Here is an 18,181-nt window from a genome sequence, read left to right on the forward strand (position 1 = left end):
ATATAATATGTAAACGATATACTATATAGATAATTAAATATATATATGAAAATAAAATTAAAAGAAATTACTTACCAATCAGGTTGAGTGTAATAGTAAGGTGCAATACATTTCTAAAAGGATGATTTAAGTCCGAATCTTAGAGATAATATTATTGGGAAGGACAGTCATGAATCTCGAACATGAATATAAAAAAGTTAATTTACGAAAAATTCATTAACACAATAGAGAAAATCAAATAGGAGGAAGAAATAATTATTATTTAGTTTTTATTAATTTTATCTTAATATTTTTAAACTTTCTAATTTATAAGGAAAATAAGTTGTTCAGAAAAATAATCAGTTTGAATCGCTGTTTTATATTTTTTTTACTCTTCCTTTTTTGTTCCATATTAAATACCTAATTTTTTTATTCTTTCAGTCTCTTTGTTCTCTGTCGCCGCTACCCATCACTTCTAAAACCCTTACGCTATTTGCCGCCTCACCGGCCACCGCTGCCGTTTCTCCTCACCTGCGCCTTCATAAGTCAACGTCTTTTATTGGGTAAAATTCAGCTTTTCTTTCCTCAACTTGGATTGGGTAAATATCTTATCTTTTACTTATTGATTATACGAAACAGGAAGATGATGGCGGAAGAGGAAGGACAGCCATTGCCGTATGTATCAGAGATAGTATTGAAGAAAAGGAAAATAAGAGATGAGTTAGCAATTACGAGGAGGACCCAGTTGGAGTTGGGTAAATACGGAGCCAAGAAGAGCAAGAAGCAATCCGATGTTTCTGACATCAAAAGACCTGAGCAATTCATTAAAGAGTTCAGAGACAAGGTAATGCCCGATCTAACTTTGCATCTCTTTGGTTTACTACTTTATGAAATGGGTTTTTACTGTTCACTCAGTGCATCTCTTTGGTTCATAATGTTACTAAGGAATGATACGGGTATAAATGAGTGAAGCTACTTGTTACCTACTCAAACTGCACTTGTTCGTAGTCTAAGGTTATGGGTTTAATCGAGACACTTGTGCTTTCAAGCTACACGTTTTTTAATCAAGCTTTTTTAGTTTTTAGTTAGTATTGAAATTTTTTTTTGCAAACTCAAACTTGAGCATAAATAATCTAACCTGTACTTGAGCAGTTGGGCACTGTAATTGAGCTCATTTTAATCCAGTCTAATCAAGTGAGTTCAAGAAGTTTGGTTTTTTCTTGAATTGAGCTCAAGTTTTATGCTTGAAACTCAATCAAGCTTGAGTGACCTTTGAACATTGAATTTTAAGTCAAGCTTGAGCTCTAGCTTTTCATGGCTTAAGCTCTGCTCAGCTGGATGGGTTGAGTCCTGACTGAGTATATCCAATGCTTTCTCAAGCAAGTCATGAACCTAATAGCAGTTTCGAGTATTATATTTTATGAATATACATGTGTAAATATGATTCGGTATTTATTTTCATGTTTGCGGAATCTGAACTCCTTGTTTGAACTTGAGTTTCAAGTTCCTTGAATTGATTACTTAAATTGACCCTAAATTAGTCTTCTGTAGCATGATTGTTTTGTTTGAGCTGAGGTCAAGGACAGAAAATTATAAGCTTAACTGAGCTTCAGCTCGACAAAATATCAGCTCAGCTGGACTCACACCCGTGGTAGTGGTTCTATTTCGAAAGGAAATAAGATTATCTTAAAATCAATTGTCTTGTGGGTTTAGGAATTGGACCTGATCAGAACGAAACAAAGGGCAAAGAGGCCAAAATCAATGATACCAACAATAAAATCAAATTTGCTTTTCATTATCCGTATACAAGGGTAGGCAATCTTTTCCGCTGTGATCTTATTCAATAGATTTCCCTGTAACTTTTTCCAGCTCTTATCTTTTTCTTTGTTTTGCAGCAAAAATGACATGCATCCAAAAACTAGAAAGATCCTATACAACCTGAGATTGAGGAAAGTTTTCAGTGGAGTTTTTGTGAAGGCAACTGAGGGTGTAATAGACATGCTGCAGAAGGTGGAGCCGTATGTTACTTATGGGTATGAAAACTGCCTCTGTTTTCTTTTCTTTTCCTGTGAATGTAAAACACCGAATCTTCTGATGTGACGTTTTTCATCCTCTAATGCATATATATCATCGTTTTTATGGTTACCTAGTTCCGGGGGGGGGGTATTGCCAAAATAGGTTTTTACTATGTTTGAAGGGGGGAAGGGGGTGGGGCAAGGCCCCTGTCTGCCTAGATGAATATTGAATCTCATGAAAAAAGGTTTTACGTGCACACTTGGCAATCAATGTACTTATTTTTTTTGAAAAGAGCTAGGGAACTTGCCATGGAAAATTGTTCTTAGCATCATAATAGCTAGAATCGGGTGTGAATTGCTGTTGGCCATTTGCGTAATGGTATCAGACGCTGCTTTCTGTGAACTTTTTACCAAGCACATACTGTATGCATTTAAACCATTAGTGTGACCTTTTGATGTGAGCCTTCGTAATGTGTAATAATTCAGAAGCTCTTATTTAGAGGTTGAACTGTCCAATAATTCATGTAGTTGAAGATTTCATCTTGGATAGCTTAGGACTAGGAGCATTGGCAGAGCTAACTGATGTTCATGAGGTTTTCTTTGTATAGGATACCTTTTCGAGGAATTTGCTATCTCATAAATTTAGCAACCACCTGTCCTTTAGAATGTACAAAAATAGAAATGACTTTTCATGAAATTATACCAGCATCTGACAATTGCACCTGAGTTTGAGGAATACAGACCATAGAATCTTATGCAAGCTATAAGGGTTAAGTTTTCAGTTTGAATGCTTAGTTCTTTTATTTTTGTTTCTTCAACTTATCTAACTACTAACATCGGTTTATGCAGATACCCAAACCTTAAGAATGTGAAGGAGCTGGTTTACAAGAAGGGTTATGCAAGGATTGACAAGAAAGCAGTTCCTCTGACCGATAATAACATCATTGAACAGGTACTGTAGTTGTCTTACAGTCTAAGTTCCGGGTTTAACTGTCCCAATGTGTATCATAGTTGTCAATGTAACCTTTTCTCTTTCCAGACATTGGGAAAGTATGGCATCATATGCGTAGAAGATATCATACATGAAATTGCAAATGTTGGTCCACATTTCAAGGAGGTTGTTCTTTTTATGGGACCCTTAATGCTTAGCAAGCCAGAAGATGGATTACTCCGAGGAAAGAAACAGCCGTATAGAGAAGGGGGAGATGCCGGAAATCGTGAAGATGAAATCAACGACCTAATCAGCAAAATGAATTAAATATCCAATATCCTAGTTCCTTGTACCTTTCCGTAACCTGTATGGGATGTAATCCAGTTTTGAAGTTGAACAAATTTGCCTTGCTTTATCATTATAGATCAATACTAATTTACCATTTCTTATTTGTTGAGAAAGTTCCCTATGAGTCTTCTTGTTTAAATTTTTTTCCCTTTTACAGAGAATAGGGATAGTGTTTGGTTTCTGAGAAACTGAACGAAAGAAGAAAGAAATTAAAATAGATTTTCGTTAATTGTTGTAGATTTGAACCTGGAGAGTAGACATCAACGTATCATTGGATCAAATATCGATCTCTCTGTTAAGCTCTAAATTTCAAGCAGAATATTCAATTTCCAAGGAAATTTTCCTGAGAAAATAGTTGTTCTGCAGATCAGACGAAAAAGGGTTTGAAATAATGAAAGAATGTAATGAATCTGACACCGAAATCGAAGGAGGAGCAAATCTGTTAATGAACCAACAAAATTGAGTTTATATTTTTCCTTGTGGTAATTTACACTTGGAGTCTTAGATTCCATATAATTCTAAAACGTAACATGAAAAAAAAAGTAGGTTTCCCTCTTCTTTGAAATGAAAACCAAAATCCTATACTCCGATTCTGTATAAAGCAAAGGAAGAACCCCCCCCAGAACTAAGCACAATCGTTTCATTCAGTCAACAGAGTTGGGATCTCAGCCTCCACACCCGAATCCCGATCCCCACTTTGGATCGAAAAAAAAAAGAAAAAGAAAACCAGACAGAGAGAAAACCAATAAACCTGAGAAAATATAAAAAAAAGTGTTCGGAAGATCATCAGACAACTTCCAATTCATTGTATCTTGGTCTTGTTCTATCAGGGGATTGAATTTCTTCACTACCCTTTCTTTTATTAGTGTTGGATTGCATTTCAGTTTTGGTTGTAATTCCTTTCATGAGATGAGGCCTAAGCTTGTTTACATCTGATAACTTAACAGGTTTCAAAAAGAACTCCTCTGCTCCATCTTCCAAGCATCTGTTGATTCTTGATGGGATATTCTCAGATGACATTATGACAACCGGTATGTCTTTAAAGGATGAAGATTGTTTGATTTTCCTCAGGAGATCATACCCCGTCATTCCAGGCATACAATAATCCGTGATGATCAAATTCACCCCCACTTGATGATCCTCATCTGCAGCAGATACTGATTCGACACTCGAATTCCTTTCTTCATCTTCATTCTCACCATTCAATCCCAGAAACTCCAAAGCCTTGCTTCCAGAATCCACTGCAGTCACTGTAAACACACAAACATCATCAACCCATGTTCCCATCATTCATATTTTCCTGATTTAAGAAAAGAAGGACAAAAAAGGAATACCTTGATAAGAGGAAGTCTTGAGAAGCCTTTCAATAAGTTTTCTATCAATGAGACTATCATCAACTGCAAGAACATGAAACTGAGTCTGGGTGGCCATATTTCCCATGAAGAAGAAATAGGGAAGAAGAAGGGAGTATTAAAAGGGGAGAGACATGGAAGAAAATGAGACAGTTTGGAAAGGCAAGATCCGGCAGATATCATCCAGAATCTCCCGGATCTTCTACGTTGATTTTTGAATTGGACTACAAGCAAAGATGATGCTGTGTTTTCCTTTTTCTAAATATTAATAATAATATTCTGTTTGACCCTTTGATTAAAAGCTTATTGGCCTTTTTGCTTCATGGAAGGCTACTGTTTCGACCTTTTCTTTTTCTCTCTATTTTATTTATTATGTGATGTAATCTCCTTAATTAAGGATTTTCTTTTCTTTTTCATTTCTATTTACTATTTCTTAACCAAATGTCAACATATATATATATATACATATATAAGATTTCAAATATTTTTTAAACATATGAAAGATATTGGCAATCACCATACATTTTGACTTTTTTTACTTTAAAAAATAATTTTTCTAATTTTTTGAATAATCTGATCGCTCCTCAATCAATAAACAAGAGGATAATATGCTTCAATATGCTCACACTCACATTCTCATACATTGATAACAATATTCATGCCAATCAAATTAAAACTCAATCGGCGTTAATTCTATTAGCTTGAAATAAAAAAATTTAACATAATTCTCTTTTTTTTAATCTTTTCTATAATACAATGAAATAAAAGAAAAGTGTATAATTTTTATTTCAAAGGATATAATAAATCTGTCCAAATAAAGAATATATATATAATTAAGTGTTTATAAGATTATTATTATTATTTTATTACATATTAAAGACATAGACATCATCTTGTAGAATTTTTCGATAATGTGATAAAATGGATAAAATAAGAAAAGGAAATATAATATTAAATTTGATTATATTTGATTTAATTTTGTTTAATACATCAAATTAATTTGAATTAATTAAGAATCAAATGTTTGGGTTTAGGGGATGTGATGTTTTGAAAAAGAAAAAAGAAGAAAATATTTGTAGGGCCTTTTCAATTGGGTCCCTGAAACTGAAATCAAATTCATACCAATTTTTTTTTATACAGTAATTAAGAATGGTAAGGAAGACATGAAATTGATGGAGTGTTGATTTTGAAGGGAACATTTGTGGGTCCTTTATCTTGAAATTTTGTAGGAAAATAAAGAGGAAACTTCAATTCAAATTATTAGGTTTCCAACATTTCATGTCTTCATCTTTTCTCCTTTCTCAATCATCATTTTCTTTTCTTCTTCCCTTTTTCCATTTTCAATAATTTTCTTCTTGGAAAATAAATAAATAAATAAATAAAAGAAAATGGATCTTCAAGCTTTACTATTTGTCCCCAAAATAATTGTTGCTTCATCCCCATTTTTTTATTTTTATTTTCCATTTAAAAACAAACATAGATAGCTGTATGAATAATAAAGTCTCCACAATTTGTTTTGTCTTTATTATTTTTTAAACACACCATGTTATTAATGCTTTGCTTCTTTCAAGCTTCAAATTTATATATTTTGGTATTTAAATTTATTTTTTCTCATTTTTTAAAGTAAAATGAGATAATAATAATTCAAATGTGAAAATAAAGAAAAAGGGTTGAAAATTAAATAAATAATAGTATAAATGTTAAAATTGATTATTAAGAATAAAAAAAAAAGGTTGGAAAAGAATCCCATGAAGATGGAAAGAGTGAGTGGGTGAGTTTGGAGCAAGAGTTGGGTTGGACCCACCAAATCTTTTCAAGGATATGCTTATTTCAGCTGCCTAACTTTTCCCTTGTTGGAAAATCATATGCTCCCTCCATATGCCATTTCTTTAAAACCATATCCTACAATTCAATATTTAACAATAACAAAATTAGTGCAATATCTTAATATTTTTATGGGTGGCTAAGCTATTTTACTTTTATATAATTTTGATTTGATTTATATATTAGATTATTTAGATTTGGATATTTATATTTTATAAGGAAAGAGGCATAAATTAAATTTAATCCAATATGTGATACAACATAATTTCATCAGTGTTAGTTTTGAGGATTGAAATAATACAGTCAATAGGACTTCAACAATAATATAAAAGATCTTTTAAGTTTACATTCATAACATTCTAATTAGTCAATAAAATATTGCCTAATTTGACCATTATATTTGCGCACTTATCCCCCTCTTTATAGATGTGTTTGAGAGAGCTTTGTTTCAACTTAGATAGCAGGAGCTGCAATAAAAATAAGCACATCCAAAAAGCATTTTCTCATATCAATATTCTTCATAAGGTTAACAACAATTTCAACTACCAAAATTTTGATATTAAGCTAAGTAGCTAGCTTTAGGCCATCTTAAAGGGCCCTGAAGCTTAGCTTCAACACTCGAAATTACTTGTAAGTGATGATATGAACCTACAACCCAGTTCCTACAGTAGTTAGCCTTTATGCTTCCTATACCTGAGTTTCCAATAGTTGAACTATGAATATTTAGCTTGCAACCTAGGTGTTGGAGTTTTCCATTTCATACTAATAATCTCACACAAAGGCAATTTCTTAACATTACTTGCCATCGAAAAGAATTTCCCAACCTTGGCAATCGTTATACGGATATCTTTATTTTGATCACCCTTGTCAAAAACAGTTTTGTTACGACATAGCCAAATTTCCCATAGAATAAAGCCAAAAAGAGTTTTCCAAGGTATATAATGTTTATGATGAAAAAGTTTCGATCTTCAACCAATCTTTCCATACCAAGGTTGATTGATTGATTGAGTTGAAACTATGATCCGATCCCTCTCACAATTTTCTACTAACAAGATACCATCTTAGAATGTGTTCCATTATTGCAAGGTTTGCATTACAAAAGGGGTAGGCTTGAAATAAATCCAATCCATTTTGTAAGAGAAACTTTTATAGGTTGGAAGCCATAAAGACACTCCCACAGAAAGAATCATTTTTTGAGGGATTTTTAATCTTTGTATCCATCTCCAGTCTACACCCTAATTTGCATTCTATTCTATGTCAATTCCTGCTATAATTTGATACCCATTTTTCAGGCTAAATTCTTCATTCATTGATGTTAGCCTTGATGTCCCAAGCTTTTGTTATAACAACATTTACGATAAATTTTATTTACTAAGTCATTTAGTGTTCAAACATTTTCAAAGCATTTTAAGGACTTGCAACTCAAAAAACATATTTCAAATGTGCTTTAACTTATCCAAATATTTTTGAGTCAATACGAAAGTGTTTTTAAGTTTTTAAAATGTTTGTAAAGCATTTTGATAGCTAATTATAATACAGAGGGTTAGGGTATCGATACATTGCAAGTCAGTATCCAAATAACAAAATTGGAAGGAAATGTATCAATATATCATGTATTGATACATTGTTGTTTTTATTGATACAATGATGTCATAATGTCTATAAACGACTAATTTTGAGCAATTATCGATACCTCTTTGATAAAAATCAAGACTTGAGTTAGAGGGACACTTTTTAGTCAAAATTAATGCTTGCAATGGTTCCAAATCACTCCCAACGACTCCAAACATCTTCAAACTCGTTCCTTAATACAAATAAAAGTCAAAGACAATTCAAGACATATCCAAGCATCAAAGTCAAGAGAAAAGCTTCAAATCCCCATTCTTTCATTTCTCTTGTAAATATTCTCTAGGATTTTAGTGTCAAGTCTTTTATCATTCTTATTTCTATTATTTGAGAAAGCTAACACTTGTAAACACATACCTTTGAGAGCTCCTAATTGTTTACATTTTTTTCTCTTTGTTGTAAAGAGTATAGGTAAGTTTTTGAGGTATAAAACCTTAAGGGGATTATAGAAGTTTATAATTGAGCCGTAAAAACTAAGAAGGGTTCTAGTTTAGCTATAAAAACTAGATGGAAAGGTTTTATCTTAACTTTGTGAAAAAGATAAGAATTGTAAAGGTTATACCTTTTCTTTGAAATGTTTCAATTCTAGTAGTGAATTGGGAAATCCTCGGTTAGGGTGTACTAAGGTAGTGGAGGTATGCAATTGAGGTCGAACCACTATAGATCAAAGTGTCCACACTATTCTCCTTGTTTTTTTATTTATTATTATTTTGGAATAGTTTGTAAGAAAATGTCAAAATCCCAATTCACCATCCTTTTGGTATTTTTAGGCCTAACATTCGAGTTACCCCAACATTGGCCATCTTTTTGGTAACATCCCTTACGTGTCCCAACAAATGATATGAATAGGAGATGCTATTGGAAAATAAATGGAACAAAACTTTGAAAAGTTTTGACAATTTTAAAACTTAAACCAATTCAAAAAAATCATAAAAGGTCATTTGAAATCATTGTAGAGCTTTAGAAACATTTTAAAACTATTTAGAGTCAATTTGTAGGTGATTAGGAGTGAGCGAGGCAAAAAAAGACCCTTGAAAGTCAAAACGAGTCAAAATAGTGCTAGTGTAAAATGTTGGACATGTAAGGTTGCGACGTCATGGAAAGATGTTGCGACGTTATGGAAAGATGTTGCAACGTCGAAGATTCGAGGTTGAGACATCGCCTACTGTGTAACCCCAAAACTTATCAAGTTATACATAAAACTACTTTTACACATAATATGCATAAAAATCATTCAAAGATCACCCAAACACAAGAAAAAAATATCCCAAAAATTGTTCAACCATACCTCAGAAATTCATGTAAGCAAGTTAATTAAATGCCATTCTAAATTTTTCCTTAGTGGAGATAAGGTGCTATGTAAGCACACTTAGCTAGAATTTAAACGCATTATGATCAAACACAACCATTAAAGCCACTAGCACAACAACTTAATAACAAGCACTTCAAAATTCTAAGTAGATAATGAACTAGCCTATTTATACAAGTTAACACCCTAGGTATATGCCACGATTACAATTACACTAAGTTCATACTTTCGATGGTCTTATTGATAGTGTTATGATTGTAGACATTTAATTTTGCCTGGGCCCAGAAATAAGTCCAAAAACAAAAATAACAAACCCCCCAAAAAAACACGAAGTCCAAGTTCGGTCCAGAATTACAAATATAATTTGGCTCGATCAGAATGGCCCATTACTTGAAAAGATTTAAGGTCCATCTACAAGCTTGACTCATATGGAAATATAATCTTCAATGATATGCAATCTTAGATATGGTATGCAATCTTAGATATGATACAATCTTAGATATGATTGCAATCTTAGATATGATATGTAATCTTAGAAGATATGATTTTGTAATCTTAAAGATTTAATTTGTAGATACCTTTTAATCTTAACTGTTGATGTAATTGATCTGTACCGTTGGATTTTAGGAGGTTCAACTATAAATAGAGACCTCTCCCTTCATTGTAAACACACTGGAGTTTTGGGAAACAATAAAATTTTTTGAGAGCTTTCACTCAAATTTCTCTTCCTCTTACGTTCTTATTTTCTATGGTTTGTTCTTATTTTATTCTTTGTTCATCTTCGTTTTCAACCCTTTTATTTTGATTTAATCCATGTTTCCTGATTTTTTATATATTTTAATTTTTAATAATTTTAGTATCATATCAAACTCTTTCATTTTTAATAATTTTTTAGTATTACTCTTAGTAAATTATTTTTAAATTTTACTCAAATCATTATTTTTAAAAAAATATATTTCATTTAATTGTCATATTTTATCCAAAAGCTTTTCTAAAATGAGGCAATATTTTTCGTATTTAGGAATTCGGGAAATAGTGCCCTAACATGCTGGGTTGCGATTTCCCGTTTGTCTAAATGCCTAAAGTATCCTTCTAAATAGATTTTGTAAATCATGAGATGATTTCAGTTATGAGAGTTTAAGAATACCGTGTCCTATCATGCTGGATGTGATGTTTGTATTCTTTCGGAGCTAAGGAATCTCGATTTTTCAACTTAAATAATTCCGGTTTTAAAAAAAAGGGATCCTATTTTTAAATCCTTTCAAATTTTTGACATTAAGACAGAAAACTATTTAATTTGGTACCAATTTTGGTCGTTGCGAGGGTGCTAATCCTTCCTCGTATGTAACCGACTTCCGAACCTTTTTTCTTAATTGTCGTATACCAAAACATTTTATAAGGTGATCCAATCACACCTAAAAAGGTTGGTGGCGACTCTCCTTTTCATTTTTCAAAAGTCGATTCCCATTTTTCAAACATCCCTTTAAAAAATAGTTTCAACAGCTTGGCGACTCCGCTGGGGACATAAGAGAGTCGAGCCAAAAAATTGATTGTTTTTGTCTTAATGTCGGAGGTTTGTAAAATTTAAAATTTGATCCTTTTTACATGTGTTTGCTGCATATGTTTGTTACCTTATTGCTGTACATTGCATTTGCATGATCGTTGTGGTCACACCCTTAAGTGGGAGTGAGAAGCTACGTTTTCGTAAGGTTTTCACCTTCGTATGAGCTAGTAGATTGCTTCCGGGATACTGTACCTATGTCTTCGTGAGAATTTCATCTCCGTATGGCCATAGGAAAATGTGTCCCCCTGAACTGAACTTGGTCTATATGAGCCTATAATGGGTGAAGACCAAGGAATCTGCTGGTTCAGGTACCCTTACTTTAGAACTAAAACTCATATAGTGAACTTTAAAGAGTTTATGGAGTTTAGGAAAGATAGTGATAGCCTTTAGTAAGCTACCCTTGTAAGTACTTGTTTATCATTTTTTTTTATGATACTGACCTATTTTTATTTTGTCATCATCGCATATCATTCATCATTAAAAGGTGTCGATTCAAGGTTCGTTTTCTGAGTTAGGAAGTTTTGTAATAAGGAACGAATATCTTAAAGTGGAGGACAACTCTTCCGTTTGTGCATGGTCAGAGAAAACCCAGTTAGAGAAAAGAGATAGTGTCACCAAGGGATAAACATCAGAGTTGTGGGACTTTACTCGTATCAGTTTGACACAGAATATTTTCGGGAGATGAAGGACATTTGGGCCCAATGGGATGGCGAGGCTAGACAGCTTTTCTTACAGACTTATGGAGATCTTTCTTATTTGCTAGACATTAAGGTAGATAAGCATCTATTTCGAGCTATGGTACAGTTCTGGAACCCTACTTATAGTTGCTTTACATTTGGAGAGGTAGATGTAGTGCCTACTTTAGAGGAGTATACAACCTTGCTTCGTTGTCCGAGAATTCAAGGTAACAAAGCTTATGTTAGGCCTGCTAGTCTCCTAATTTTCGTGAGGAAATTAGTGATGATCACATGGATGAGTGAGCAGTGGGCTGTAGCTCGAGTGCAGCAAAAGGGCGATAGTAAGTGCATTCCGTGGGCCATTTTGAGGGATCTAATATTGACACACCCAGATGTGATGAAGAAGGTCAACGTTTTGGCCTTAAGTAATTACGGCTTGGTGATTTTCCCGAAGGCGATAGGGCACATAGATGAGGCAGTCGCAGATTTGTTTGATTGTATTGGTAAACAGAACACACCGGTGCTAGCAATCCTAGCTGAGACGTTTAGATCCTTGAAGTACATGTCGGAGAGCCAGTGAAGTAGATTCATTGGATGCGCACAGTTGTTGTTAGTATGGTTCCATAGTCACTTTTGGAAGCTTGAGAAGGTTCCTTGTCGAGTGTTCTTTGAGGGTTAATCCCCCTTAAAGGAAGCAGCAACTACACCAATGAGAGACGATATTACAGAAGAAAGGTGGATGGATATTCTTCAGAATCTTCGAGAGGAGGAGGTTTTGTGGAAAGCACATTGGATGACTCCTAATGAAGTCCTTTATCGCTGCGACAGTTTTGATTGGGTACCTCTTCCTGGGATTTGGGGAGTCGTTGGCTATGCACCGTTACTCATCCTAAAGCAATATAAAGCAGGGCAGTTCAGATAGAGGTCGAGAGTTAGCTTTGTTATTAGATAGGGTTAAGACTCTGGGCCTACGAGCGAAAGCGTATTTGTGGTCCATTTTATGAAAAGACTTTTGTTCCTTAAATAACATTTTCTAAAATAAAACTGAATCGAGATCGATACCTTTTTGCATTCATACATTTGCATTACATTACATCAAAGAAAAGAAGATGTTGATTCGAAATTCGATTCCTAAATAGAATAGTTTGTCATAAGGAAATGAATTTCTTGATAAAGTGGATTATAGTGCGGTCGTCTGAATATAGTCCAAGTAAACACGACGAGAGAAAGCTGGTAGTCCACGGTGGAATACATGATGTAATTGCCAGAGATTCAAACCAACAAAGGCATGACGAGAGAAAGCCGGAAGTCCACGAAGGAATACATGACTTGATTTAAATGCCAACGAAGATTATCCAAAAGCCGACACTTTTTTATGAGTATCATGGAGATAAGCGAGCAAGAGATCGAGGCTCAGATTAAGCAGCAAGGAGCTAGCAAAGACATCTTTTGGAGAATTTACAGGATTCGACCATGAAGAAAAGATCAGCGTTTACTTGGACTATGAAGGGCAAGACCGAATATGTAATCTATTTTCGTGTAAAGAAATTTGTTTTCTAGAAAAGTTATTCTAATGGAATTGAATTCAAGATCAACATCTCCTTTTCTTTTGCATTTATGCATTTGCATTGCATCACATCACATGTATTTAAATCCATAAAAAGACCCTAATTAAGGTTAAAAAGAGAAAGAAAGAGAGAAAGAGAGAAGAGGGTCACGGCTAAGCGAAAAGAAGACGCTCCCTTACATATCCTAGACTTTTGTATCAGGAGGGATAGCTTACCTGGAGATGGGGGTGTTTGGAAATGAAAATCATTCCATCAATGCCATACATGAAGAAGGGACTGATTAAGGAAACCTTGAGGGCATTCGCCCTTACGAACCGAGAAGCTCTCTAAACAATTGGACTGCGGAGGAACTTCCTGTAGTCTTTAGGAATTTTTCAGAATAATTCTCGAAACATTCTTGTTAGTCTAGGGCCTAGGAGTAATAGGATTACATTTGTGGAATGGGCTTACGATCATCTATTATTTTTTTAATAAAATATAACTTTTATCAATTTGAACGAGTATTGTTTCATTTTTATCAACCAATATTCCGTTAAATTTTGGCAATTCTTATTCTTTCATTCATAGCACATAAATAATCATTCTTAAATTCATTCATTCTTTATACTTCACAGATCTCTAGATATCAATGATATGAGCATTGATATTACAAATCCTGATTTCTCTCATGAGCAAGACATGTGTTTAGAGGAATCACAGGATTTTGAAGATGTCTAGGATTGTGATGTGTCTCTAGATCTTTTGAGGATGGTAAAACAGGAGGAGAAAAAAATCATGCCACATGAGAAAGAAGCAGTAGAGAATGTAGTCCTAGAGGAAGGGAAAGAGGTGAAAATTGGCGCACATATTGCTGATGATATAAGGCAATGACTGATTGAGTTGTTACGTGAGTTCAAGAATATCTTCGCATGGTCCTATCAAGATATACCAGGGTTAAATACTGATATTGTGGTGCATCGTCTTCCAATAAGACAGGATTGTAAACCATTTCAACAGAAGTTGTGAAGAATGAGACCAGATATCGTATTAAAAATAAAGGATGAAGTCAAGAAACAGTTCGATGCAGGATTCTTACAAGAGGTGAGGTATTCTGAATGGGTAGCTAACATTGTACCAGTTCCTAAGAAGGATTGGAAGGTACGAATGTGTGTTGATTATAGGGATCTGAACAAAGCTAGCCTAAAAGATAATTTCCCTCTGTCTCACATAGACACTTTGGTAGACAACACAGCGGGATATTCGTTGTTCTCCTTCATGGATGGTTTTTCAGGGTACAATAAGATAAAGATGCATTCTGAGGACATGGACAAAACCACCTTCATAACCTTGTGGGGGACTTTCTGTTACAAGGTAATGCCTTTTGGGCTAAAGAATGCAGGGGCAACATACCAAAGGGCTATGGTGACCTTATTTCACGATATGATGCACAAGGAAATTGAGGTGTATGTTGATTATATGATTGCCAAATCTTGAACAGAGGAGGAACATATTGAGGTTTTAAAGAAACTATTCTTGAGATTAAGGAAGTTTCAGTTAGAACTTAATCCGGCAAAATGCACTTTCAGAGCTAGGTCGGGGAAGTTACTAGGTTTTGTGGTTAGTGAAAACGGAATAGAAGTTGATTCAGACAAAGTTAGAGCCATACAAGATTAATCTTCACCTCTACACGTTATGACTTCTCCATGGCCTTTTTCTATGTGGGGCATGGATGTTATTGGGTCAATATCACCAAAAGCTTCAAAAGGGCATCACTTTATTTTTGTGGTCATTGATTACTTCACGAAGAGGGTAGAGACTGCTTTTTATGCGAATATTACTAAGTCGGCTGTAAGTCGTTTTTTGAAGAAAGAGATTTTTTGTCGGTATGGGATGCCTGAAAGGATCATATCAGACAATGCAATCGAACTTGAACAACAAAATGATAGCGAAGTTTGCGATCGTTCAGATTAAGCATCATAACTCTTTTGTCAGACGCCTAAAGATGAATGGGGCAGTGGAAGCTGCTAACAAAAACATCAAGAAGATAGTGGGGAAAATGACTGAAACCTACAGAGACTGGCATAAGAAGTTACCATTTGCACTCTTAGCTTACCGAACGTCTGTCAAAACCTCAACCAGGGCAACTCCTTTCTCGTTGGTTTATGGGATGGAAGCAGTGTTACCCATTGAAGTGGAAATACCGTCTCTTCGAGTCTTGTTAGAGATAAAGTTGAATGAAGTTGAATGGATACAATCGCGATATGATCAGTTGAACTTGATTGAGCAAAAGAGGCTAAAGGCCATTCGTCATGGTCAGATGTATCAAAAGTGAACGATGCGAGCTTACGACAAGAAAGTGCGACCAAGAGAATTCCACGAGAGGGATCTTGTGCTGAAAAAGATCCTCCCTATTCAGAAGGACTTTAGAGGAAAATGGATGCCAAATTGGGAAGGGCCGTATGTCGTGAAGAAGGCCTTCTCTGGAGGTGGATTGATCTTAACGGAAATGGATGGGAAGAGTTTGCCCAATCCAGTGAATTCAGATTCAGTCAAAAAGTACTTTGTCTAAAGGAGAAAAGAATTCAGGGTGAAAACCCACAAAGGGCGCCTTGAGTTTTCGAAAAAAAATAAAAAATGGAGAGGCCAAGGTGAAAACCCGCAAAGGGCGCCTTGTGACCAAAGGGGTTTTGAGTTGAAAACCCGAAAGGGCAGCTCAAATTTTGAAGAGTACACGGTAATCTTGCTATATCTGATTCAAGGAAGAGTGAAGCGCGTTGTATATCGGGGCATCAACAAAGTACTTTGGATCTTTTAAACACATGTTGAATTCAAGAAAGTCTTCATGGAGCTGGCATATAAACGCTCAAGCGGCGATATCTAGAGCATCTAACTTTTGTCCTGTTTTCTATCTTTAGATTCTTTTTCTTCTCAAAGATAGGCTTTCAGATTAACTTGCTTTCTATTTTTGACAAATTTATTCAAATCTAATTATTCTCAAGATTAAATTCATCTTCCATTATTCTTAAAGTATGTTTCATTAAAATAATGATAGATGAACTAATCAATTTTCACAAATGAAGTTTTGCTCATTACTCTGGAAATTTCTAGATAATACTAGAAACTAAAACAGAACAATTGTTCGAAGAATTCACATAAGTGAGGTTTGAAAGAACTCGAAGAAATTCTTTCTTTAGTCCAAAATGATGATTGGACAAATCAAACGATTCGATCCTAAGAGAGGATCATCTTACAGACATTTTTGGTTGGTCATAGCATTTGAAGAATGGTACAAACCCACAGGCTGAGTAGGAATGATTCTTCGAGAGAAATAAGGATAAACTTCGACGAAAGAATGGGTGGTGACGTCTGGAATAGGGGTCATATTCATAAACATTTTGCATTATAATAGGTTTAATTAGGAGCATTTGACTCACTTCGGTCATAGCATCCTAATCATTAGGCATGAACTCATACACATTATACAGGTTATGTCCTTCAAGGGACAATGAAGATTGATGCGCCTTAACCCCTAAGCAAGAGGGTAAAGCTAAAGCATAGCAGATTTGACCTTCAGTGTTTTTGTTGAAGCGGATCCAAGATGATTTAACATCTCTGTATTGTCAGAGAACAAATCAAAGAAACATATTTGGCATCTCCATATTCGACGGAGAGCAGATCGAAGACATAGCAGATCTAACCTTCGGATGTTTTCACATCGAAGTAGATCCAAGATGATTTGGCATCCTTGCGTTGACAAGGAGTAGATCGAAGACATAGCAGATTTGCCTTTCACGTGTTTACGCTGAAGCAGATCTAAGATGATTTGGTATCTCTGTACTGTCAGAGAACAAATCGAAGAAACAGATTTGGCATCTCCATATTCGACGGAGAGCAGATTGAAGACATAGCAGATCTAACCTTCGGATGTTTTCACATCGAAGTAAATCCAAGATGATTTGGAATCCTTGCATTTACAAGGAGCAGATCAAAGACATAGCATATTTGGCTTTCACGTGTTTACGCTGAAGCAGATCTAAGATGTTTTGGCATCTCTGTACTGTCAGAGAACAAATCGAAGAAACAGATTTGGCATCTCCATATTCGACGGAGGGCAGATCGAAGACATAGTAGATCTGACCTTTATTGAAGCAGATCCAAGATGATTTGGCATCTCTGTATTAGACGGGGAGCAGATCGAAGACACAGCAGATTGGACCTTCATTGAAGCAGATCCAAGATGATTTGGCATCTCCATATTCGACGGAGAGCAGATCGAAGACATAGCAGATCTGACCTTCATTGAAGTAGAACTAAGATGATTTGGAATCTCTGTATTAGACGGGGAGCAGATCAAAGACACAGTAGATCTGACCTTCATTGAAGCAGATCCAAGATGATTTGGCATCTCTGTATTAGACAGGGAGCAAATCAAAGACATAACAGATTGGACCTTCATTGAAGCAGATCCAAGATGATTTGGCATCTCTATATTAGAAGGGGAGCAGATTGAAGACATAGCAGATTTGACCTTCATGTGTTTACATCAAAGCAGATCCAAGATAACAGATTTGGCATCTCTGTAATAGACAGGGAGCAAATCAGAGATAACAGATTTGGCATCTCTATATTAGACGGGGAGCAGATTGAAGAAGCAGATTTGGCGTCTCTGTATTAGACGGGGAGCAGATCGAAGATAACAGATTTAGTGTCTCTGTATTAGATGGGGAGCAGATGAAAGATAGCAGATATCGCCTTCTTGAGTTGCAGTGAAGCAGATTGAAGCCGTCAAGAGGCCATTTAAAGAAGATCAGGGATCAAGAACTCAAGACTCTGCGAGCCCGGATAAAATTGGTCCTTTTATAGTCTTTGCTCTATTCTGTTATAAAGAATGAGCAAAGAGGGCAACAGAGACACTCAATTTTGCCCGGCCTAGAAATAAGCCCAAAACAAAATAATAAACCCCCCCCAAAAAAATGAAGTCCAAGTTCAGTCCAGAATTACAAATATAA

At 35.0% G+C, this 18,181-nt stretch overlaps 2 protein-coding genes across 2 annotated transcripts; one reads left to right on the plus strand and one right to left on the minus strand.

The window, feature by feature from the left end:
- The first annotated feature begins 363 nt into the window (after positions 1-363).
- On the plus strand, positions 364-3,386 carry LOC108460868 (60S ribosomal protein L7-1-like). The gene is made up of 6 exons (XM_017760561.2): positions 364-542; positions 619-823; positions 1,693-1,790; positions 1,875-2,012; positions 2,844-2,946; positions 3,034-3,386. The coding sequence occupies exons 2-6, from the start codon at positions 623-625 to the stop codon at positions 3,250-3,252; spliced, it is 759 nt and encodes a 252-aa protein (XP_017616050.1). The 5' UTR covers positions 364-542; positions 619-622; the 3' UTR covers positions 3,253-3,386.
- LOC108460869 (two-component response regulator ARR8-like) lies at positions 3,140-4,918 on the minus strand. The gene is made up of 2 exons (XM_017760562.2): positions 4,608-4,918; positions 3,140-4,523 (listed from the first exon to the last, which is right to left on the minus strand). The coding sequence occupies exons 1-2, from the start codon at positions 4,711-4,713 to the stop codon at positions 4,060-4,062; spliced, it is 570 nt and encodes a 189-aa protein (XP_017616051.1). The 5' UTR covers positions 4,714-4,918; the 3' UTR covers positions 3,140-4,059.
- Positions 4,919-18,181: the final 13,263 nt, after the last annotated feature.

This window comes from Gossypium arboreum, chromosome 4 (assembly GCF_025698485.1).
Source record: "Gossypium arboreum isolate Shixiya-1 chromosome 4, ASM2569848v2, whole genome shotgun sequence".
Lineage (NCBI taxonomy): Eukaryota > Viridiplantae > Streptophyta > Magnoliopsida > Malvales > Malvaceae > Gossypium > Gossypium arboreum.

Coding starts and splice junctions, on each gene's coding strand:
- LOC108460868 (XM_017760561.2), top strand. CDS start 623: ATGATGGCGGAAGAGGAAGGACAGCCATTGCCGTATGTATCAGAGATA. Junction 824..1,692: donor TTAAAGAGTTCAGAGACAAG/GTAATGCCCGAT, acceptor TTGTGGGTTTAG/GAATTGGACCTGATCAGAAC. Junction 1,791..1,874: donor TTCATTATCCGTATACAAGG/GTAGGCAATCTT, acceptor TTTGTTTTGCAG/CAAAAATGACATGCATCCAA.
- LOC108460869 (XM_017760562.2), bottom strand. CDS start 4,713: ATGGGAAATATGGCCACCCAGACTCAGTTTCATGTTCTTGCAGTTGAT. Junction 4,524..4,607: donor CAAGACTTCCTCTTATCAAG/GTATTCCTTTTT, acceptor GTGTGTTTACAG/TGACTGCAGTGGATTCTGGA.